The 25864-nt window shown below is 36.3% G+C and overlaps 1 protein-coding gene across 4 annotated transcripts in view; it reads left to right on the forward strand.

Annotated features, from left to right (window-relative positions):
• The window catches only part of KLHL5 (kelch like family member 5), a 57729-nt gene that overhangs the window by 12972 nt on the left and 18893 nt on the right, over positions 1-25864 (forward strand). Inside the window, exons 1-4 of one of the 4 annotated variants that reach the window (XM_034064830.1) lie at positions 6143-6534; positions 17066-17248; positions 24374-24510; positions 24949-25145. In XM_034064830.1, the coding sequence (XP_033920721.1) occupies positions 6158-6534; positions 17066-17248; positions 24374-24510; positions 24949-25145 (894 nt within the window). In that variant the 5' untranslated portion in view covers positions 6143-6157. Of the gene's footprint in view, positions 1-6142; positions 6535-17062; positions 17249-24373; positions 24511-24948; positions 25146-25864 lie in introns of those variants that run through there. The other 3 variants (XM_034064826.1, XM_034064827.1, XM_034064829.1) reach the window with 3 other exon arrangements.

The following is a 25864-nucleotide window of genomic DNA, read 5'->3' on the forward strand; positions in this document are numbered from 1 at the left end:
TGCATACAAGGAATTCCAGATGAGGTCATACCATTTGTTTTAGAAATATGTAATAAAATTATATCCTTATGTGTTACCTCTTATGCAGCTGAAAATCCCAATTGGGAGGTGGGTGGTGCTAACTGAAGCTGCTAATTAAGCAGAGGTCTGCATTGAGAGAGAAATAATGAATTTCTTGAGATGTCTTTTGGTGTTGGATCATTCATTTAGAATGCTCAAGCCTCTATCTTGAAATACATTGCTGTGGCATTGCATAGCTTGACATTTAAATACAGTGTAAGCTTTTTGCCCATGTAACTCAATATATTTTTCTTAGATGTTTGCATAGTCTGGCATGGAGCACTATCTTGTATTACCTAATTGCTTGCAAATCTACTTCACTGTTCTTCTACAGTTTTGTAATCTGACAGTTTTCTGTAAGGGCCTTATGCAGAGCTGAGTACCTGTAATTTTTTTTATCAAACAAGTATCAATTCTGGTGTTGACGATGTTAGTAGTGTTTTCCTTTACCCATTTTTCTGTGGGTTTTTGAGACAAACTGAATGCCTCATGGTGAAATAAATCTGCTGCTGTCTTGGAAAAAAATGTAAAGCTATCTTCTTCAGTTTGCATGCAAATCTACCTACAAAGGTGTGCTTATATCATCTTGATAGAAGGAAAATATCTCCGTGTTGTTTTGTTTGGATTTGCTGCAGTCCTGTCTCTGGTATATGGCCTTTTGTAGCTTTATTAGTTAATACCTTCCTAAACTGGTTCTAAAACTTGCTTTTCTTTTGGCAAGACTACTTTAAATGTCTGCAGAACAGTGGTTTTGGTACCACTCTTCCTTAACAGTGACATTTCTAGAGCAGATGACTTGTGCTGGAGCATTACTGTATTTCTAGTTTGTATGATTTTACGTTGTTTTCATTAGACTCAGTGGTACCAGTATTTGAGTGTATGAACTGGGAACCTTTTACTTGTCTTAATCTTTGTGTGGCTACTTCAGCCTTTTGGTACCAAAAACTGGTTTTGTGATTTGGGGGACTGGCTTTTCACAGTATTGTCCACTTTGTAATATAAATGAGTTTTAATGGAAAAACCACATCTGACCTGATGGACTAGGAATGCAAAGTTTTCCAGGGTGAATAAGCTTCAGAGGACTTGCTGTTCTGTTTACTCAAGCATAGCTCTGTATTGCAGTTTTACTTGTAGATGGTGCAATTCCTAATTGCACCTAATGCTTGGGTATTACTTGGATAGATAGAAATTTGGTGTTAATGTTTTAATGTTAAAGAAGCATAAATGTGTTAGATCACAACTGTTGTTCTGGGTGAACCAGTATGATGCTTGAGCCTAGGATCTGACAGTGTAGTCTTCTATTATATACAGAAATCTTTCTCCCCTTCCCCCTCCTTATCTGAATAAAATAAACAGCAAACCAGGCTGTTGCTTCATACCGCTCTTTTCATGCTGCTGTTAAGCTGACTGCTCTGAAGGCTGTGTTTCTAAACATATGGCTTGCACCTCTCAAGAGAAATGTGCAATGCAAAGTGGCAGAAAGTTGTAATGTAGTGCCAGTAATTTTGCTGCAGCTCATTTCTGCTGGTCAGAACAATGAATTTAAGTCCATACAGTTAGTAACTGTAGGGTGTTTTCCTTTTTTTCACCTGGATGAACTATGTTGTTTCTTCTGTAACGGACTATTTTGTGTAGCTATGAACCAGAAATGTTTGCACTTACAAAAAACTTTGGAATAGGAAATGATTCTTGTTTTATAGAATCATAGAGCATGAAGGTAGATATCTTCCTGAAGTCTTTGTTGAAGTTATTTCTGTAATCTTGAGGCTGGAACAAAGGAATGGGGAAGCAAAAAGAAAGTAAATATTTAACATTTCTTTTAACATAGGAATAGTTATAAGCAGAATTGCAGTTGGGTTTTGGCAATAGCAGTTTTCTTTGAACAGTTATTTTAATGCCTCAAGTTAATATTTTAAAAACCCTTTTTTTTAAAGTGTTAAATATTGAATACCTTTTAATGCTGTAAATATGCATTTGATTAATTGATAAACATCTTATGGTCAATGAACTTTTCTTATGCTATAGAATACATATCTAGGATCACTGAACATTGACAATAATATATTACTTTATCACATCTTAATGAGTTTAGTTATGTCTAACATACATCTTTTTGTATTCAATTTTTTTGCTAAGCAGTATTTTTTCAAGGGAGAAACAACTCTTGCTATCGAGACACAGACTTCATCTAGTTATTTTGATATTTTCATTGTTAATTTGCACTTACAGGATCATTAATATTGCTTAAGGACTGATTCTTTATGCCCCTAGATCTTCAATTTAAAAGTGGGTGATTTAAAATCCTTTTGTCAGAATGAATACCTTGAAAACATTGTATCTGAATTTACTTGAAGTTGAGTGGGGATAGTTTTTTTAAGCCAAAACATGGCAGTGACAGTAAAAATGTTACCATGAAAAGTGGTGTTGAGTTTGAAATCTCTGAAGTGCCTCAGAAATGTAATCCATAAATATTTGTTTATTTGAAAATTTACCCAACTTCCTAGTGGAAAAGTCATCAAGAATAAAACCCTTTAGATCTGATTATTTAAATTATTTTCTGTATTTCCCAGTGATCCACCTAAAAATATTTCCTTCCCTTAAAATAAACGGTAGAAGTATTTTAGGAGTAAAAATGTTGCCTAAATTTCAACTAGTTATAGTGGATTCCAATCTTCCTTTAACACTTGTGTGAATAGGTGTATACATAATATCAAGGAATGTCAGTGGAGTGAAGTTTTGGCTAGTGAAAAAAGAATAAAATTTATATCTCTGTGGAGATAAATTGTTCTGAAGATCTTGAAGAGAATAATTTACAAAGCTGTCATCTTACGTTCTTGGTGTTACCTATTTGCACAATTGCAGATTTAACTTAAGGTGCGCATTTAAAAGTTTGCCTTTTGTTCATAAAGCAGAATGTGGGAAACTGTGCCCCACTGCTAACTGCAGGAATTTATTACTTTTTGGGGCTGCTTGTATGAGAGAAGATTTGTGCTTACATGTTCAGGTGCTCCACTCTTAGGTAATATCAATCTGATCAGTCAAAATCAGAGTGCTCAAAATTGTCTTCAGAGTAAGTTTACACAACCCCGTTAATGTGAACAGGATTATGTTCCCACAGAGCACAGTGTACCTGTATTCAAGATGTTATGATTCATCACAAAATAGAAGTTGTTACTCAGCTGCAACAGTGACAAAACTCAGGAAAAAAAGTGTATAAGCACTCGTGTTTTTTCATTAAATGAAAAATTTTGCCTTAATAAATGAAAAAAATATTTTGGAATCCTTACAAAGTCTGTGTGGGCTACATTTGACTAAGATGGTGCTGTTCAGCTTATGTTTTTCAGTTTTTTCAGAAATATGTTGGTGTGTTAGACATATGACTGGAGGCCATAGACATGGGTAGGTATTTGGATTTGTGAGCACCAGTCACCAGATGAGATGAGGTTTGGGTGGTCTTAGTAAGTGGAAGTCCTCATAGTTCATAATTTGAGATTTCAAAAATCTGTTAATTCCCAGCAGGGGACCTGATAAAAGCTATTGCATTATTCGTAGTAATAAAGATTGTCCAGAACCAGAAGAGGCCCTCAAGTATTTCCAAGCAATGCTGTCAATTTAAACGGAGAGTTAAGTGGTGCTTGTCTCATCTTGTCATTTGTAATACAAGCTTGTCTCTAATTAATATGAAAAAGTACTTTAGATGTTTATGCAATCTGTCTTAAAGCTGTAATTTGGGAGAGTGTATGGAGGAGAGTTTGAGACATCTAGAAAAATTATAGAAAATAGAAAACAGTTTTGTGTTATGGACTCTTAAAACTACAGCACATTTTGTTTTCTAACCTCTCTTGGTGCACATAGCTTTACAGCTGAAGAAAAGCAGTAATTAGGCTGCATTTCCCAGTAAATAATGAGAAAGTGCTGAAAAAGTGCTAGAATTTGCAAGTCTGCCACTAGACTCGTTCTGGGACAGTTTGAATTTTAAATGAGTCAGTTATACAAGAAAGAGAATCCAGGTCAGTCCTTCTGTATAATGGATTTACTGTACCAGCAGAAATAAACATATTTAAAGTTTACTTTTATAGTTAAATGGGTAATTAATATATTGCTGCTGTGATGAATGTTAACAAATACAATCGCTCATCCTGCTTCTCCACCCTTGATGACCGCCTGACACCAACGCAGAATGTAAGGAGAGGATAAATGAAAAGATGCCGGTTTGTTATTACTTTTTAAACTATACTGTCATTTCACCCAACTTGCAGTTAGACAAATTATGGTGTTTAAACACTGCAGTTAAGCTTTTAACAATTAGCTGTATGTGTACAAGATGAGTAGGATCTGCATGTCATGCCATTTTGCTGCAAAGTCCTTGATATATAGCTTATGGTATGCCAGGATGCTGGCAAGGTGTGTGTTCTGCAACGCAGCATCTCTGTAGAGAGCAGCTGGAATGCTGTTTCTGTAGAAATTAGCTTTGCTAGCATTTGTGAGAAGCACTTTAATAAATAGCTGTGTTCTCAGCAGTGATGAGTGAGATTTCCAGGTTAAAACTAGCCTTTTCAGCATCATGGTTCCCAGGATGATAGCATGATTTACTCCTGGCACTGGGTACGAAACAGTATTTGTGGGTTTTGGTGGTAAAATTGTGCACTGCTTAAATTTTCATACGGACTCTGTATAGAATTTCTTTCAAGGAATAGTATAGGTGATTACAAGATCAAGTATGCTGTAGCTCATATTGTTCATCTGAGGGATAGTGACTTTCACTTTTGATCAAAACTGTAGGTAGAAAAGAAGCACTTCTTTATAAGGTTGTTGCCTGTGTATCCTGGAGAGTTGAACAGCCTAACAGAACTGTGAAGACTGAAACATGGACCTGTTTATGAAAGGCTGATAAAATCCAGTGCCTCTTTGTTGTTCTGAAATTCTTATTACTATTTGCATGTGATTGGAATGAGTCTCAGCTTTTTATACCTAACTAGCTCCGTATGTCGTAGAGAAATATAAGCTGGTTTTCATAGGAAATGTAAATAGGTCATTGTCTCTTTTGTCCTTTTGGGCTTTTCTTCTTAATTCAAATAAAAACTTTTGTTGGATATTTTAATACATTACATTGTCTAGAAGGAATTCTGTCTCAAAAGTATACATCTCTCTCTTTAACTGTTCCATCACAGTACATTTATACTGATCTGGAACAGCTGATTGTGCATGATTAGAAAGAAGCCGTTTGAGAAGTCATCTTTTGTTGTCTGTTTTGCAGGGGGTGTTTCTGATGTCTTGGAAAATGACTGTTAGCTTTTTCTTGCTTTCACTTTTAGTGATACATAAGTGAATGGAAACCATTAGCTCGTTTAAGATAAAATTTTCAGTTACTGCAGACCTAGATTTGAATCAAAGCGCATCAAGATGAAAGGCTTTATAACCCCCAGTACTAGTCCCTTGAGCCTTCCAGGCTGTTCTTGTTCTTTTTAAGTTAGTGCATGTCCTGTAATGGGAAAAAAATTATTTACAGTTGAGTTTCTCCTCAGCATAATCAGTTATCTTTGGACTGGTTTTAAGTCTTTCCTGTAAATTTATTCTGCTGCAGTGCAGGAAGAATTTAATTTGCTTTTTTGTGGGGTTTTTTCCCTCTGAGTAGCAAGAGTTAACAGAATAAGAAGCAGTGATTCTAAGATGCAGTACAGGAATTACTTCTCTGTCATTTGTGGTTTAAGAAAAGGGGTGGTATTCAGCTCTTGAAAGGGCTTTAATGAATACTATTTGTGGGTTTGAAAGCTAATGGTCAGAGGAGAGCAACAGAAACAGCCTTGGAGCTTTTAGGGTAAACCGATTAGCATTTTTCCTGATTGTGGTGATTGTTTCACCTCCTCTTTTCATCTGAGGATTTTTCACTATTGCCTTTTGTTGATATTCAAATTATATGCCGTTAAAGAAGCCTTTTTTTTTTGTCTGAATGCAATGCTTTCGCCCCTCCTGTAGAAAATCTGCTTGCCACAGACAGGCAGAGCATGTGTTTCTCTTGTCTTGGTTGGGTGCACAAATCTTTTATGTGTGCTGCTTCTTACCCTGTTGCCTAGACGATCACTGGCTTTCACTAAGGATGTCTGGTTCTCGTAAAGAGTTTGATGTGAAGCAGATTTTAAAAATCAGATGGAGGTGGTTTGGTCATCAGGAGTCAGCCCCTAACTCTGCAATTGAAAACCACCAGGGAGACTTCTGGAATAGAGGACAAAATGTAACAACTGGTGGCACAAAGTTTTTAGATTCAGGTAACCTTCCTTTAACATCAGTTGGTTACAGAAGGTCCAGCCAACAGGATTTCCAGAATTCACCTCCTTGGCCAATGGCATCCACCTCAGAAATCTCTACATTTGAATTCTCAGCAGACGACTGTGGAGGTGCACGTTGGCTTGACAGACAGGAGACAGATGATAGAGCAAGTGAAGAAGAAAATGAATCGGACAGCAGTTCATGCAGGTTAATTATTACTTTCCTATTATGAGAAATGTGGTTTCATTTCATGTTTACAGGTCGCATGCATATGTAGACTAGCTGCCTTTTTCTAGGTTAAAATGCATCAGAAACCTAGCAGCTGCTGGGCGTCAGAAACAGAAAATGATTTATTATCAGGCTTCTGAGTGTTTACTAGGACCTTTTTAAAAGGCAACTTTAGTTATTGTGAATAAATAAAGCACAAAGGTGGATGCACTCACGTGTGTTCTAAATAGTATACCAAGTACCTGCTGCTATGTTCATTACATGATAACGTTATGGGTTTCTTTCTAAATTGTTTTGAAGTGACACTAATTATTTAGTTATGCTGACAGTTAGTCTTATGCCAGTGAAAATTATGAAAATGTAAGCTTCTTGTGTTTCTTATCTGGTGCTCCCACATATTTTTATAGATGAGGGAGATGAAACTAAAAAATTATTTAGGCTATAAACCAAAGATTGCACTTTCCTTGTGTATATGCAACCTGAAGGAACATAATATTTAATCTATTGAAAGCCAACTGATTTGTGCTTTAAAGTGATTGTAGTTATCTGTCCAGGTGTCTTAAACGGTGTACCTAGCTCAAAAAGGAAAAAATGGTTTTACTGTGTCTATAAAGGTGTTTTGGTAGTGTTCTTACATATCAGTACTAAAGATAAAACTGTGAAATTCATTCTTAAATGAATGGTGTTTACCAGTTGTAAATTAGGCAAGTGAATGATCTTTCTTGTTAAGTATCAGTTTAATTCTTTTATTTCCTTTTATTGCAGAAGCCAGCCATTCATTTGTCACTAGAATGCATGTAGTGCATTCATTGTTTGCTTTCTTGGGTTTAAGATAACTTTGCAGTGATACACATTTCAGAAAGTATGGCTATTTTAAAGGGTACACTGTTTCATAAAGCCAGTTAAGGACAGATCAATATAGTTACAGCAGTTTAGTGTTTTGCATTCCCTAGGAGGAAAATTCATTTAGTGTAAGGGCAAAATAGTCCATAATATAAACACTAAGTATTTCTAGTTTATATAACCTTTAAAGATTCAGGGAAGGGAGGGTAAAAATCCTTAGTAGTCAACACAGTGTGTTTCCTTTTATCATTGAATGGCAAAAGTACTAGAATTACAGGGAAAGCAAATCCTGCATACTGATGCTTCATAACAGCAGTCTTACCGTGCTGTAACAACTATGTAGCTATAAGTAACTATTTTAAGTGATATTCAGGTATGAAATTTCAAATAGTTGTGCCACTGGATAGCATATATGATATAGGCATAACATTACTTTCCATTGCAGCAGCGTCTACTTGTGAAATTCTTATATACAACCTTACCACAAATAAGATATTCTCACCATAGCAAGGCAATCAATCAGTTTAGAAAAAGCATGTAATTTTAAGAGGGGAATATGTAGATTGAAATTATGAATTTGCTCTCAATTGTGGGAGACTTTACACATGACAGAACTAATTTGTTACTTTATGGAACTGGAGAACTGCAGGTACTTATTAGGGGGTGTGAGAGGTCTCTACAGCATTGGTGGTGTTTGGGGTTTTTTTGCAGGCAGAGCTGTATACTACAGGAAGTGAGTGTAGGATTTGAATTTAGTAAATTTGAAGTATCTTTTTAATTATGTGCTTAATTATATATAGCATATATAGTTATTTGTAATTCCTTTATTGTCTTGTAATTCTTTCTAGTGTGTTAGTTTCGTGCTTTAAATATTTTAGATAAATTTTGAGTTCAGTGTTCATGCAATTTAATATGTGACTAATGGTAATGTAAAAACTTACTTTATATTGTTACCTGTATCTCTAATCTCATGGGGGGGCTGTACTTAAACCATGTTTTGTTCACTCCGTTTGTTAAGAATGGATAAGCTGTTGGGCAGACTGCATAAGTCTGCCTGACAGCTGTTATATTTCTGATGTTAAGAAGTTAATTAAACAGGGTTTTTTATTAGTGTAAAATAACTTCTTATGGACTGTGGAAGAGGGGGAATAAAACTACTTTCATCTATGTAGTTTTCAAAGGGCTTTTCTCCCCCCATGTGAAAACCCTGTTACAACCACTAGGAACAAATTGTGCGTATGAAAAAAATTCTTTTTATAAGCTTCTTGTAGAAGCTGAGGAGTTGCCTTACTTCTTCGCTCCTTTTAACTTTCTACCCAGTTACAAGCCCTAGAAGCATGAAGCAATAGAAACAGCTCTACTGTTTTGTGTGTATCAATCATCCGTCCTCTTTTCTATATCAAATAACACAGGTAGAAAAGCATTTTGATCAGGTCTTTGTCATTATGAAAGCTTTAGATCATTATGTGACTCATTTAGAGGAGAGCCACTGTAGAATTCATCTCTTATTCGTATAGAGCTTGGTGGCATAAGGGATACACAGATTTCAAGCTTAGTACCAGATCTTTCACCAAAGGCTATGTCGATGCAAACAGATTATCCGGATTCAGGGATCAGAGCTAGTTGGCTATAATGCTGTTCACATCATACTCCTGTGTGGTGTTTGTAATCAGCATTAGCTTGAATGATTGTTTACTGGGCTGGTGAGGTTTGAATTCTTTTGCTGGTTTTCATCTCCTTGATTTCCTTTACTTCTGCTGTTTAACTCTCCTGCATTCCTGAGGCAATGGTCATCACTTTGGGTTGGCACACTCTTTAACATTTTCCAACAGCTGTACAGACTCTGGTATGGCAAATTTAAGCCTATTAGCAACAGCTTTGTTTTTCTTGACTTTTTGTGGGTGTCTTAGTAGCAGTCCACAGACCTTGAAAGCACAGAGGATATCAGGCTAAAAAATACCTAGAGCATACCTAGAGTGCAGAATATTGCGTCTCGTTCATTTCATACAGGCATGCATTAAAATATTTGAATTCGTTTACTGCAGATTTAAGTATGGAAATCTATTCAAATACAAAATGTATATTTATGCTTGAATGTTAAATAACAAACAGTATTTCAGAATTCATCAGTTGTGTCCTAAGCTTGAATAGTTTAGTACGATATCTGTAATTGATTGTAAGACAAGGTCTGAATGTACCATGTGGTAGCTACTCTACAGTACTACTCTGTATGGACAGCCTTGGAGTAGTACACTGTAAATTCCAACCTAAGTCTGCCTCTCCCCTACCCCTCCCAACAATTTTCAATCACAGAAAACTTTGATTGTGTCTTTTTTACTTTCATCTCAGTTTCACTGACCTCTGAGGCTGTAAGTTCTTTAGGACCCCCAGTTGTGCTCTGTATTTTCTGTATATCTCCTATCACAACATAATGCAAACTGTAAATAAGGACAGTTCACAGATTCCCTAATAGTGGCATGATAGTAGTATGATACTTGAGATTAGCTGAAAAACTGTAAAAAGGACATTTTTGCTAGATACAGGCACGAATTTGATGAAAATAAGAAACTTTGTTATTGAAAGAAAAGTTGTTTTACAGGGGAAAATATCTAGCCTCTTGTTTTCTTCCATGCTGCTGCTAAAATTCTTTAATTTTCCTTGGTGCCTGTTACATCTTCGCTTGGGCTGTCTGTACACATTTGAAAAGGGTTAGTGCAGCACAAGTTCCATAGCATAGATGAGGCAGATTTAATGTAGTAAGCTTGAACAGTAGATGTTGTAATGAACAGGCTTCAGCATGGACTTTACAAAGTCACAGGGAATTCTATCTATTTGTTTGGAGTAGATGTTTTCCAGACAAAATGCTCATTAGTGGTGACATTTGTATGGGTATACAAACACATTGCACTAAATGCAAGACATCTCTTAAAAGTAAGTCAGGGAACATGAATGCTTTAATTAAAGATCTAGCTGTGATGAAACATGCCTATGTTGTTTCATATTAACAAGTAAAGATGCGGTAGTATTTGTATAGCAGGCTGTACATGTCTTTGGGCTAGCATAGGTAACACTGGAGTCTGTGCTCCAGCTTCTCATGTCTGTTGCTACCATGCTAGTTAGATTAAGGCTAATGCAGATACATCTGTGTTTGCTTGAACCTATGCCTTTTGACTGCAAGATTGTAGTTCTGGCAGTTGCTATAATTCTTTTTAGCATAGAGTAAATCACCAGCCCTCAAATTCACATGCATATATACCCTTACTGTGCTCTTCTGTCTCTGCAGAGTCACTTTTTTCCTCTTGCTATTGTCTTCCCTTTTCTTGAATTATGATACACATTGGATTTTTAGCAGTCTCTGTTGTCACCTTCTGGGGCTTCCTCCTTTTATTTATACTCTTCCCAGCCTTTAGAATAGTGTCCTGATTTTTACTCTTGCTTACTTTTTCCAAGAATCCTTTCAGCATCTTTCTTTTCAACAAACCTCATTCTCTGTAGCTGAGGTTCTTGTTTTATTAACTTTGAAGAAGGAAATATTTTACTCCTTACAAAATATAATATGGAATTGTGGAAGCTGGTATATTATTATTTTAGCAAGTTTCATTCTGGTCTTGGTGGGCAATAAAACATCAACTAGCTTGAAGACAACAGTGTGAACAACCAGATTGTTAAAAAAAAATAGATTTTAAACTATTTTGAAACATTGTACGTAAAAACTGCAATGCAGGAAACCATCTTAATGTAGCGAGGAAGTTGTAAATATGCAATTTATCTTGATATGTAATTTGTTCAAGGGGAGATACACTTTGTCTTCTCTGATGTGTATGACCTAAGCAATTGACTACCCTAGCCTAAAGATTTGAAATTGCAACAGATCTTCTAATTATATTATTAACAACAAAAAAAAAAAAGAAAAGAAAAATACCTTGAGATCTCGGGCTTATTATGCTGTCTAGCAAATGCAGTGTCCTGTCTCAGAGCAGACGATTAGCTTATCTTTTGGCTGCATAGGACTTTTTTGGTTTTAATGAGGAAGTCCAGGTACTGGAGGTTTGTCTGTTCTAATAAAAGAACAAATGCTTTTACTGGTATTGAATAATAGTGAAATTTACAGCTTACTGGTGATTCACTGGAGTAAATTCCATATGCTTCATTTATGATTGCAGAGTTTTGATTTGATCAGTCAAATGTTGGCTTTTGATTTCATTGGCTTTTTCTTTCATTTCTTGGGTTTGCATTACACGAATGGGAGCAGGTGGATGAAGGGTACTATGCCTTCACAGAATCACAGAATCCCGAGGGTTGGAAGGGACCTCAAAAGATCATCCAGTCCAACCCCCTGCAAGAGCAGGGTAACCTAGAGTACATCACACAGGAACTTGTCCAGGCAGGCCTTGAATATCTCCAACGCAGGAGACTCCACAACCCCCCTGGGCAACCTGTTCCAGTGCTCTGTCACTCTTACAGTAAAGAAGTTCTTCCTGATGTTAACATGGAACCTCCTGTGCTCCAGTTTACACCCATTGCCCCTTGTCCTATCACTGGATATCATGTCATGGATATATATGCCTTATTTCTCTTTCTTTTGTCTTCTCTAAACACAAGGCGGTTGCACCTGTTCTCCTGCACACCCTTAATCATATTCATCACTTACATCTAGATTGCTTTTATTAATTTGAACCTTTCTGAGGTGTGAATTAGTGAAAAAAAACAGTACTTTTGCTATTTTTCTTTACTGAAATTTTGGGATACTTTTTTAATATCTGTATATGTAGAGATGTCTAAATTGCTTTATTGATTTTCTGGTTACTTGTCATATTTACAAAGGTAATATTTTTTATGTATGCATTCAGATTTAAAATGTTGATGTCAGTTACTTTATTTTCTGAGAAACAAAGTGGTGTTCAGTGGAGCCATGGTAGTGAGGAGAAAACTATGTGTTTGGAGTTTTTTTCCCATGTCTACAGTTTTTCTAGTGTTTGCTACTTCTAATGCTTTCATGCACACTCAGTTTGTTAGAGAAACATATGCAAAACAGAATTTAAGTCAGTTCTATGCATAAGTTATTCTTGCTCAGTTCCTATTTTGCACTGTTTTCAGTGCATCTGTGAAGGCCATTTGGGTTGGTGTGTAGTGCTGCCTGCAGATTTCAACAGTGTAGATAGAGCATTTGCTTTAGAAACCAAACTAAAAGGTACCATGTTTCATAGAATCATAGAATAGGTAGGGTTGGAAAGAACCTTAAGATCATCTACTTCCACCCCCCCTGCCGTGGGGGTGTTATGCAGTTATGTTCCGCATCACATTTGCCATTTCCCTGGTAGCTTTAAAACCCATGGATTGCTTTCATCTTTTTGCGAGGGTATGCAGAAGTCTCAAAGATAACATCACTCTTTGCAAGTGGCAGCCAAGTTAATGGAGAAAACCCCAGCTCATTGCCTTTGCTGAGAAAGAGCAAAAGCTCTGCTGCAGAGCTGGCTGCAAAGCACAGCTTTCTGTTGGTCACTTTATTTGCTGTCCCTTTTTAGTGAGACAATGCCTTAAGGAACTAAGGAGAAAGGAGAAGAGCTGGACTTCTGGTAGATGGAGTGGGGAAAAAGAGACAGAGCATACCAGTCTTTTGAAAAACAGACATCATTTGTTGATACTGTGAACCAGTCACTTGAGTAGACACAGTAGCAGTATATTTGGGGTATTTTCTTCATCAAAATCTTGCACATACAGAAATGCCATTGTAACGCTGCCTGTCTGATTTGTCCAGTCGAAGCTCTAGTAACCAGCTGCACTTCAGCATATCTAGTCTGGTCTAGTGAAAGGTGTCTCTGACTCTTGACAGGGAGGTTGGTCTTTAAGGTCCCTTCCAACCCAAACCATTCTATGTTGCTTCTGTCAAACAAAATCTGGCTTTTTAATGAAAGGAAATAAGCTTTTACTTGCTGCAAGAGGTTAGAAAAGACAAAGTGGTGTTTGTATAGAAGGCCACCATCTGTATTACATAGCCTTGATCTAACTGCATCACTCTTATCATGCAGTAAAAATACATTTTTGCACATTTATAGGCTTTCAAATTATCTTGTGGAGAAGTTGACCTTTTATAGAAATACAGGTGAAGCTACAGCTGAATTAGGTGAACTGATTGTGACAGTAGAACAGTGTTAAATACAAGTGATTTTACACAGAATTTTCAGAGGACTTTTTTAGACAATTTTACATTTATTTAAAAAAAAATAGAATGAATTTAAAATTTTGGATTTTGTTCCTCTCTTGTTGTTCCAAAATGAATAAGCTTGAAATGTGTATTTGATTTTTTTCTTACTCATAATGCAGTCTTCATGGCTTCATTTTTATTTGAAAAACATTTATCCTAGACGATGCCATCCTAAAAATAATTTTAAGTGCATAAAATTCTTGAAAAAAGATTTGCAACCTTTGTTATAGCCAAGTTAATACTTACTGGAATTCATAGGTTGTTAGCTAATAAGTAACTGTTGTAAAATAACCATTGTAACTCCTCCTTTAGATTGAATGTCAATGCTTTAAAATAAGTAAAATAACAAATCCTGTTAATAGGAACAGATTGTGTTTCTCCCCAGTAAAACTGGAAGAACACTGGTGCCTCTCTTGCGAGTGTAAGTTTAGTAAAAGTGGGAGGAAGGAAGGCTTGTATATGTTGTAGTTTCATTTATTTTTATATTGAAAACTGTGCTATGGCTTTAAGCTACAATGAACTCTGAAACAACAGCAGGAAGAGAGGTGTCTATTCAGCTCTCTAATGGTTGTCATCATAAGTGCTTTAACTTTTGAAACTCATTTCTGGCCACTTTACTAGCCCAGTTAATTGTTTCATTGCTCTGCAATGAACTGTTAGGTTAAGCAGAGCTCTTTATTCCAAACATTCTACTTCAGGAAATAAAATCCTTTAGAAATTAATGGTTTTACATCATGGCTTATAATTTTGGTTTCAAAAGGCATACTCTTACATAAATTTTTAACTAGAGCAGTTGAAGAAAGCTAGCATCTTTACTATATGAATCACCAGGGTAGTAAAATGTATGGCTAGCATGGAAAAGACCTTGTCCTTAGGGTAACTTTATTCTTTATTTTTACAATCAACCTGAAATTGTACCATACTTAATAAAAATTGGTCAGTGTTAGATGGGATCTTTTTGACATAAATAGGGAAAGAAAAGAAGGATTTAAGAGAAGTGTGACTGAAGTTTCAGGCTGCAGAAAGGAAACCCTACCAACTAACATTCTAAGATATTCTTAACAATATTTCCACTGAATGTGTTTAAAATACTCCCTTAAAGGAATCTGCAGAAAGAGTTGTTTGATACATTTATCTTGTGTGCTGAGAGCCTCAATCTTTAATGTAATTCTCTTAGTAGTATGTGTGAGGTTCCCCTCTAGCCAGTGTATAGGGGAAATTCATACTACACTTAAATTTGAGTTGAGAGGCAAATCCAGAAGGAACAGAGCTGCCTTGATATTCAGTGCTGCAGGACCTCATGGCTGGCTGTTTTCTTAGGGCATGGGATTTCTTAGGTCAGTGCTAGATACCCAGGTTTTTGCTCTCTGAGTGTAAGGGATGTAGGCCAAGAATTTTGGAAGCCATTTCAGTACTACTACTGGGAGAGAGAAAAGCAGGTCCTCCTCTTTCTCTGTTCTTTCCTTGCTGTGTATTCTCCAGAGCTGTCATGGCTGTTGATAAATGGAACTGTGAAACAGATCTGTAAAACAGTTTGTAATAGGTATAAATAGGCTTTGAAGCTCTATCTTCCCTTTTCTGCAAGTATCTCAACTATTGGACTCATCCCTGTTCTTTTTATGGGCCATTGAAGCTTCATCTTGCTTTCCTTTTTCCTTCCTTGTGGAAAATGGTTTGCAAGTTAATGACTGGAGGACAGGTATATAGGTTGGACCTCTTCAGGTGAGGAGAACTAACTCTTTCCTATGTCCTGAGTAAGTGCTTTATGGTGAGTAGTGGAAGATAGACACCGCTGCACTTATTTTTCCTTCCTGAGCAAGACTGGTGACTGCTGCTGAGTTCTGTGCAGAACGCACACGTGTGCAGTCTCTGGCAGTGGCTCTAGTGAGGGTGCAGTCCAGCCAACTGTGGGCTCAGGTTTTTCCTTCTGCCTGCTAGTTTGTTGCTACTTCAGCTCTAGGTGCACAGCCCTTGGTGAGATTGTGATGTAAATCAATCCCTCATACCATGTACAATTCTTTTTATCATTAAGAATAGGGTTAATTTGAGGAATCTGGGTTAAAATATGGTTCAACCAAAAAAAACTCCAACAATACCCAAAACCCCAACCTTTGCCAACACAATTGAGGATGTGATAAATTGTGATAGGAAACACAAACTCCCTAAGCATTTTCTTGTTGACCAGTTCTTTCCACTTCTTTTTCTTTTGCAGGCCTGGTGGTTTAAGAGTTGCTTTCTCAGAGTACTTGTTGCTCATTGACTGTGAGAATGCCATCCAGTTTTGCCAATGTAATGTTTTTTTCTGGTTATGTGGGTTACATGGTTACATTTTTCACATATATGAGTTCATTGATTTGCTCTCCAAAATGGCCACAAAGAATACTTGTTACAGTTTGTCAGAGAGCCAGTGGTGGAGCAGAGCCAGTGACTCACAGGGGCTGAGAAGAAATTGACACAGCTTAAATAAATGGCTGACCACAACTTCAGAGCGCACATGCAAGATGAAGTCCTCCCTGGGAAGTAGGCTCATTTCTGATCCCTCACTAGATACAGGTTTAAATTCGGTACAGAACATTTTCTGCTGAAAATTCAGACTTTGTTTTTGAGGAGCTGTCTTGAAATTAGTGTCTTAGACTGAGGACTGAGCTAAGTCTCTTGGTAGATTTAGCCCTGAGTGTGCTGCCTGAGTTCATGGCATTGTGAAAAATGTGCCTGCATTGTGGAAAAGTAAGTAGTAACGAGTTAAAGAATTGTGAGCAAGAAGAGGTGCTTCCTACAGCGTACATAATTAGGGTTCATTTTCTTTATGTCCTAGACCTCTGCATTCCTTTTGCATTTTCTCTGTTCCTCTTTTCTCCCAAGGTGCTGTGGGAATGGATTAGAATAATTTTATTTCCCATCCACCCTTGTTTTTCCTGTGTTGGCTTCTAACTGTGTGGGGTCTCATTTCAGACGCGAGGCTTCATGAAGTAGGAGTGGTGGTATATTGATGTGTTTCTTGATTATTTCTTTTTCCTCCCGCTGCATGCCCACACACTCTTACTAGCACCATATATGCTGAGTTTTGTTCTAGCCACTTTAGCCTAAGTGTGAAACAAGACTTTAACATACATGTGAAGTAAGACTTCAACATGTGGCAGTGAGATGTTTGATTCCTTATTGCATCCTTCTGTTCCTTTTTTAGTTTGCAGGATCTTGGTAGATGTCTGTTCTTTCTTAACCACCTGACAATGCTATAGATACCATCACTGGACTGATCTTTCTGTGTCTGTTATTCGAAGAGTACAGTATTGAATGATTGTACCTGTTTCACAAGGGTTTAGATTACGTTTGAAGAAAGAAAGTATGAAAATGAAGAGGAATAAAATAGCTAGAGAATGTATATTAAATCATGTACATAATGACAGAATAAATGTACCTCAGTATTGTGTAAACTAAGATTTCTGTTATTGTTTTCAGCAGAACCTCCAACAGCAGCCATACCTTATCATCTTGTCAAGCTATGGAGCCCTGTAACTCAGATGAATTTTTCCAGGCTCTCAACCACGCTGAACAGACTTTTAAAAAGATGGAGAATTATCTTAGACACAAACAGTTGTGTGATGTGGTGTTAGTTGCTGGTGATCGTAGAATTCCAGCTCACAGGTAAGCTTATTATAATTTGAAATAAAATTCATATTTGTTTACAAATGCACCTTCAAGGTGTGTCCTGTGTTTTGTTTAAAGAATGTCAGAACATCCTAGACAGTTTAGAATACTTTAAACACACGTTTGTTTAATGGGTTTTTTTGAAACTAAAAGTTAATGGGGTTTTATATGTGATACAGCATCAAAACAATTGTGATGTTTTCATGTTCTACTTTTTCTGTTTAAGCATATAGTAATATATTTGTGTAACAAAATAAAACCCCCAAAAGTCCCAAATGCATCCCCAGAGTATTCTAAGTAATAGTGGTTTCTATATCATAGAATTATGTTAGATGGCCAAATCAGATCAAACATTGCCCTACCTGTCTGTGTAATTAACAGATCATATATCATGCCTCTTGAAAGCTAGGAAAATTCCAAAAATAGTGAAACAAAAGTATGAATAAGTGAAGCACATTACCATATTTAATGCACAGTATTAATAGCTCTAGTAGGACCCTAGGTTTAAGTAAGCTGTCGTTTCACAAGAGGTCCACAACAGAAATAGCAACCTAAAGCATTCCTGTTTTCCATTGCTCATTCCTACCCCCACAGTGAAACTACAGCTTAATACTGCAATAGTAAAAAGATGGGAAGAGGTTGCTGGTTTGGGTTTGATATTTTTCTTAAAAAGCCAGATCACTGCTTTTATTAAGGTGTATCAGCACAACAGCGTGGATGATAAGTGAGGACTGATAATACATGGGGATGAGGACTGACTTGAGCATGGAGGCAGTTATACTGTAACTTGGTATTGCTCTCAAAGACTTCATTTTATAAAACTTCATTTTTAAACCATCGAGACTAGCCCTGATTTTTTCAGAGCTGATTTAAGTAAATCTTACTGCAGTTACTGCTAAAATGTGTGGTCCTGCTCTCCTCCCCTCAAGCCCTGGCCTGAATTCCTTTGTAAACACTTCGAGCCACATAGTTGTGGATGGTGAGGAACCTTTTTTGGAGAGACACTAGGGTGAGCAAGACGATTTGTTTTTCCCTGTGGCTATGGAGTTGCTTAAGATTGGTCTTCAGTTTGTTCAAATTAGTTGCAAAACTGCATTGTTCCTGTGGAGAGTGAATCAGATGAAAACAGGAAATGCACACACCCCTGGTAGATTTGCACCAGCGGAAGTAACTTGGAAGTCAAAGAGCTTTGGAGTGCTGTAAACATGAAAAATAGTGATAAGGAATAGAATATATTATTGATTAATATTATCAATTTGTTATGAAATAAGGAAATAATTTTACTTTATGGTGCTGCAGTAGTACCTTTGCAGCATACAGTTCTGGAGCATGGATTAAAAAGTGCAGAAAGGGTGGAGGGGTCAGCTGCAAATGTGTGCAAGATAGTTATTTTTTTTTAACTAGATAAACTGAAAAACTACATGCTAAGAAGTTCTATAATGTGGTTCATACCTGTTTCTTGTTTACTTAGAGAACTGTCTTTGCTCCTCCAGTTTACGTGGTTGTATCTATTTCTGTAATGCTGTAGGCATACACTACCACCTGTTTGCTCTGGTCTTAGAACGAAAAACATCTTTCTATAGTTGGTATTTTGTGTTTTAAATATGCATGAAATTGAAGGCCAAAGAAGAACACCTCGTGCTTGTAGCAGGAGGTGGGAGGCTTATGATTGTCCTCAGTTTACTTCATAAGGTTGGAGAAACTTGGAAATAAGCTTTGCCTTTTGCACAGCAAGTTCTTTCGCTGTTTTGCTTTCGCAGGGAAACATGGCAATAACTACAGCCTTCATCTGAGTATGTCCAGCGTACCTCACTGAAAACTGAACTTTTCCTTAGTGGGAAAGATAAAGATGAAAATCCTAAATTTGGTTCAGCAATTATAGGCATTCAGTAAGAAGAATGACTTTATGTGTTTGTAGCTGATGTTATAAGAAAAAAAATTCTGTAGGTTTTTTTCCATTGCCTATATCCAAGTTCTGACTTCTTCAGTATTGACTGCAGGCTGAAACAGTCAGTGTTTTGCAGAACACAACTGATTATTTAGCTTAAAATACAATAATGAAAGATGTATTAAATATGTATTAGCTTAATGGCTTGGTGACTTAAGATGTGTAACAAAATAGAAAGTTAATTTACACTGGACAGCTTTTTCTTTTTTAAAGATAAAATGGGTTTTCTTAATATGAGGTCACAGAATTTTTAGGAAGGGACAGTTTTCATTATTATAAATCATGCTTACCTATAGAGAGAAGTTTTCAGATTTTATGTTTTGAATCTGATATTTTCTATGTTCACTGCAATTTCAGATGTCTAAGTCATTACATTCCTAATTACTATGTTCAGCTAACTGCTGTATCCATAGCAGAAGTTTGTTTTATTTTGTAACCTGTTGATCAGAACATTCACCATAAGAAAAGGGTCTGTGTAAATTCTTAGCTGGAGAGGATTTAAAGCCTGCTCTGTAGCCTCTAACCAGCAATTTGAAAGTCTGTGCAGACGCATTTTCTTTCTTCCTGATGACACTGAAAGATGGAAACACAAAAGCTATGGGACAGAAGGAGAGAAGGCAAATGGAAGCTTATGTGCTCTAGGGGTTAGAAAGCTTGTCTGAAAGAGCACAAATCCTGGTTTGCAGACTTTTTTTATCTTGAGGCTTACTTATCTTTATACTTCTTTACCATATGTTTTAATAATACTTCCTTTCTTTTACAGTCTGTATTGCCTTAGTTTGTAAATCCTTCACCACACTTTCTTGGTTTTAGCTACAAGTGTATAGAAGTTTAACACAAAGTGTCTTCCTAAAAAGTCAAAGTATATAAGAAGGCAGTTGTACGATTACTTTATGTTAAAAAAGGTGCTATTGCTACTAACAGTGTGGTTGTTTTGAAAAAATTCACAAAGGGTTTATTATAATCATCAGCAAATAGAAGCAGCAAATGAATTTTGAAACATTTGATTTCTCTTGAAGAGCTGTAATTGGAAATCATTTTAGCATAACCATACTGTGTGTATTTTTAGGTATTGCTTGCTTTTAAACAAGTTTAATTTAAATAAATAGATATACATTAGTAGTGTGGGATAGTACCACTTGCATATACTGTTTTTATGACTAACATGCTTTGTTATCAAGAATAGAAACTAGATGAAGCTACCAGTGTATGGGGTGCTTCATTGTAGGATGCATAAACTATTCGGCATCACTTCACATCTTCAGTGAATGCTATTAATGAGTTCCCTATTTTCAGGTGTTACATAGCCACAAACAAGACATTGCCTGGAAAGTGTCCCATTTGTCTTTAAGATATTAAGAAGCTTCACTTCATTCTGTCAGGTGAATCAGGTTGGGAGATACTAAATCTGTAAATTGCCAGGTTTGACAGCTATCAGCATGTTACGTAATAATTGCTTTGAAGACCTAGAAAGCTGTCTAGAAGATGCAGCTTATGGCAATTCCAACAAGAAGTACAGTATAATTGAGGCATGCCACCCTGCTTATATATATTTTACTGGCTTTCAGTAGAAAACTCTTCAAAATAAGTTAAGCTGTTACGGTAAATCTCTCTGGTTTTGGATCAGTACAAACCACAGAAAGACATCAGCAGCAATAGAACCTCATGTTAGAACAGGGACACATACTGAGACACCCATATTTTGTCAGTGTTTAGCCCATAGCTGTTGAATGTTGTTCAGGCGTCTTACAGGCTCCCAGGTGAAAAAATCTGTTATCCATGTGTTCTTTTTTCTCTAATTTTTCCTGTGCACTGAAAAAGAGCAGCCAACCTTCTGCATATAATCCAGTTGCCAAATTCCTGTAATCTTATCTATGCAGAATTGAGTACTTGGCAGTAGCTGGTCATTAGGCAAGAAGGAGAGTCAGGGTAATGACGTTCAACATCCACAGTCAAGCAATACAATGCTAAGTGCATTGAGGCTTTTTCTTGCCTTTTTGGGTTCATGTTCTCTTTTTGTCTTGGTCTGGTTTGGTTTTTACTGTTAAGAGGCTTCTCTAATGTCAATGTATATGGATTTCAGAGGCATTTTGATTTGGGTCATTTGTGGAAAAAATACCACTCTTAGGTGGGGAAAAAAAAAAAGACTGCAAACTCAGAATACAAAACCCTTCAATTTCTAAACTGACAAAAAGCACAATTTTATAGCATCAGCAGTTCCCAGTGAACTCTTAATATGGAGGAATATGTTAATTTTAGTGATGAATAAATAAAACAGACATTATGTTAAATGCTAACAGTGCCATGATGACTCTATTTAACAAGGAGATGTAAATATAAGTGTAGTTTTTACAGTCATTGCACAGATTTTCTTTTGAAAAATCATATTTCCCCTTAGCTATTTTAGATCTTTTTTAGCAAAAAATGTCAAGTACGGATGGGGAAAGTTTTCCATGGACTCTTCAGTTACATGAAGGTATTGGCTGCTTCATGCTGTATAATCTGTATGTAAGAATACAGTTTAATTTCAGACAGTCCAAAAAAAAGCTTGAAAGACAAATTAGTTACTGGCTATGAGATTAAAAGATTAATGAACAAGTGGGTGTCAAATATTGTGAGTAAATATCCTGGGTTTAGGACATTGAGTTACTGGCTAGGCTTAAAACACAACAGTAAAGTAGTAATTGATTTTTATTATTTAGTGGGAAAAAACAGGGGACAAGAAAAGACCAATTGGCTGAAAGTCTGCCTTTGTTTTCTTTTATGCTAATTGTGTCACCTTGATACATTGTCACTGTATCTTTCAATCCCCTTTCTTTCTTCAAAAGAACTTTCTTCTAAGTTAGTTCAAGAGAGAAGTGTGGATACCTGTTTCAAGGCTTTTCATTGTGAACATGCTGCTTGGCTGAAATTATTATGAAATTGTTTTAATTATAATTTATGCTTTGGCATGTTACTTGTGTCAGTCTACTCCTGGGCTGCACACCCCGTTTTGATTTATGCAAATCACCCTGGAAAGCAGTTAACACTGTGTAGCATGTATTCCTTCTCGTGAATCCAAACACGAGCTTGCAAAAAATAGAAAATGGTTTGCATTTCAAACTTCCAGTCACTTCTTTTGGAAGACTTTGAGACTGTAAATTACAGGAAGACATTTGCTGATACCAAACAGTTGGTAAAAGATGTTTAAAGCCTCAGGTTATTGGCATGTCTTCAACAGTTGTTGCTAAGATATGTACAGTCCAGCCATTTTCTAAATAGTAGTGCAGCTACCTGAATCAGGTGCACTATTGGGGGAAGGGAAAAATAACACCACCACCAAAAACCCCAACTGTGGTAAGATCAGGTTTTAGGGGCTGTTTCCCATCATAGAGACCTTTCTTTTTCAAGCTGTATTCTGCACAGAAGTTAAAATCTTGACCTCTGGCAATAGTGACTTGAAGTTGTTCGGTTTGGTGTTTTAAAAACAAATTCTAAACTGGACCTGCAGAGATATTTGGATTATTTAGATCTGCCCATCTACACACTTGCCCTATTTTGTACATACAAATCTGACCTTGTTATCTTACTCAAACATCAAAAACAGTTGCAGAAGCTGTCTCTTGATAATAACATGAATGCACTTTCTAATTTCACTGAAGTCACACAGATCTCTGTGAGGTAGCATTTTCATGCAGCTGCAGGTGCCATTAAACCCAAGGTTAAAATGCCTACAGGTGATGCCTGGGTGCTACATTGGCAGAGTGTTCTAATATTTTTGAGTAAGCCAGCTACAAAATGAATCTCATATTTCAAGAACAGTATGGTCTTTAAAAGAACAGAACTTTATTTCTCATTACAAAACTTCAATCATGTGAGATGTTAAAGTAAAATTAATCTCTTCCCCATATGCTCTTAAACCAACTCTGTTGCCTTGGCAACTAGAAAAAAAGGATTACCCTACACTGTAGGCCTGACCAATGGTCAATGGTCAGAAAATCAGCAAGAAAAAAGTATTTCAAATTAGTTCATGGTTTATTACTTTGCAGTTAATTAACTAAGAGACAGGTTTTTGTAACTCGTTACTTTGTGTACAAGCAAATCCTCCCCACTAATACGCAGTTAAACTTACTCCTAAACACTGGTGCTCACCTTTTCAGTTAATTTGTTTTGTGGTTACTGACCTCTGTCATCTTAACAAGCCAATGTAATGATTCAGTACAGAGTAAACTGACATATTGTGAAGTATTAGATTCATGGAATGTATGTGGATAGACTCAGTAGGGTATTAGCAGTAGGCTTGATTCTTGGACTTGCTCTTTGCATAGCTTAGTACATGCCCAAGTACATTTATATTTGAGAATTCCCTGTGAGCAAGGCAACAGTGAACTCCTGCAGCACAAAAGTTGATCCAAACCACAAGAGCTCTTCTAGAGCTCTGTTGGGGAAGAGACCAGCAGACCTCATGAATAGTTATGGTAGGTTTCATATAATGGAGCTGTGGGTTGAATATTCCTGTCCTACGCTGATTTTCTTTTTTCTTTCACCTTAGTCCAAGGCATCAAAATTCTTGCACATTTTGAGGAGTGGCATTGTTATAGGTACTCAGTGTTTTACTTTCAGATATCCAAAGAAATGTCTGTTGTGCACCAATGTGTTTACTTAGTATCTTGAAATACTCAGAATTATTAGCAAAAGGCTAAATGCATACTTACAAAAGAGATTATTCTGTACCTTCTCCACATTTACTGCACCTAGTTGTTATAGTATTAGCAAATGAATGCATGTGTAAAGCAGTTTAAAGCACTTTGAGAAGGACTAGTCATTCTTTCATGTTTAAAAAAAGTAACTGATGTAATATAAATGGAATTGAACTTCTTTTTTTTTATTTCCAAAATGTATATTTATATTCAGTTTCCAATTCATGTGTGTTTTGTGGGTTGTTTCTGTGTTGGCTATTAAAAGTCATTGAGCTTTCAAAGGGTAATTCATTTACTTCAGCAGCAAACGTAGAATGTACTTCATTATTCCCAGAGGGGACCTAGAGCATGGAGCAGTTTCTCAATTTTAAAATGTTTTTCTCATTGCAATGTTTCTTCAAAGGGCAAAGTAATGAATAATGAATTAAGAAACATCAGGTTGACTAAGTTCTTTGTTTGGTTTTGTCTCCTTTTCCTCCTGCATGACGTACTCAGATTGGTTCTCTCCTCTGTTTCGGACTATTTTGCGGCAATGTTCACTAATGATGTAAGGGAAGCAAGACAGGAGGAAATCAAGATGGAAGGTGTGGAGCCAAATGCATTGTGGGCTCTGGTTCAATATGCATATACAGGTAATTAGAATGGAAATGGGAATTTCATCTAATGAATTATCCTCTTGTGAGCATTAGACTCCGTTACTAGATTTCACACACTCTTTGGAAATTATTATTCACATTATTTAATGCCTTAAAAATAAAGAAATCTTCATTGCTTTTACCTGAGGCAGCCTGGTAGGATATAGTTTCCCTGATAATACTATAGTTAGTTTAAAAATTATGTATCTTGAATGTATCTTGATTGACAAAAAAAAAAGGAATGTTACTGGGATTCCCTTTGCTTTCATCATCAAATGTACTAATTTTGAAAAGCTGGTTATCTGTTGCTAAGGGTGATGTTTGCTAAGCTTTATATTCTGTCATATAATCTGTAAATAATTCTGTTGCCTCTGAATTTTAGAGAATACAACAAAAAAGAGGAAGCTAATGTTATCTCCTTCATAATGTTACTAGGTCGCCTTGAATTAAAAGAAGATAACATTGAGTGCCTGTTATCTACAGCTTGCCTTCTTCAGCTCTCTCAGGTTGTAGAAGCATGTTGCAAATTTTTAATGAAGCAGCTTCACCCGTCCAATTGCCTTGGAATCCGATCTTTCGCTGATGCACAGGGTTGCACTGACTTGCACAAGGTGGCTCACAATTACACTATGGTATGTTGTTATTTTTAGCATCATCCACTTTATTTAGTAAGGAAATTTAGTAAGGAAAATACAGAATGTTTGTCTGAATAAAATACTAAAGTTTTTTCCCCGTTTTGCTACTTCTTGATCGTCTTCCAAAGAATAATGCACATATGTTCCCATGATGAGAAATGACAGAATAACAATGAAGTTGCTGGTTTAGAGTTGGAAGGAGATAGGTAAACATTAATGATTCCCTGTAACAGCAGTGGGATCACATGATATGCATTTAATAAAATCATTCAAAAGCTTGTTCTTATTTCTGTCAGTCAAACCCTACATATTTAACAATGGGCAAGCTACCATCATTTAGTGCAAAATACTAAAACTGTAGAATTCTAGTTTTGTAATAAGCTGTAGTAATCAAGTTTCAAGTTGTATTCATCAATATAGATTCTGCATTATCCTTAATTTATTAGTAGTGAGATGTCAGGATGGCATCATACAATTTAATCTTAGGCTAGGCAATATGTGACTAAATACAAATTTGCCAATGATCTTTTTAGAATTAATTTATAGAAAGACTGACCTGACAACTTAGATTTCTTCATCTTAATAGTCATCCTTTTATTCTCATGCAAAATGTTCTTTCCTTTTCATGAGCATATTTCAATAATGTTATCAGTGGAATAAGGCAGAAGAATTATTTCTGAGGCAAGTCAGTCCATTTGTTCTCTGCAGTTTTACGA

This window comes from Melopsittacus undulatus, chromosome 7, assembly GCF_012275295.1.
Source record: "Melopsittacus undulatus isolate bMelUnd1 chromosome 7, bMelUnd1.mat.Z, whole genome shotgun sequence".
NCBI lineage: Eukaryota > Metazoa > Chordata > Aves > Psittaciformes > Psittaculidae > Melopsittacus > Melopsittacus undulatus.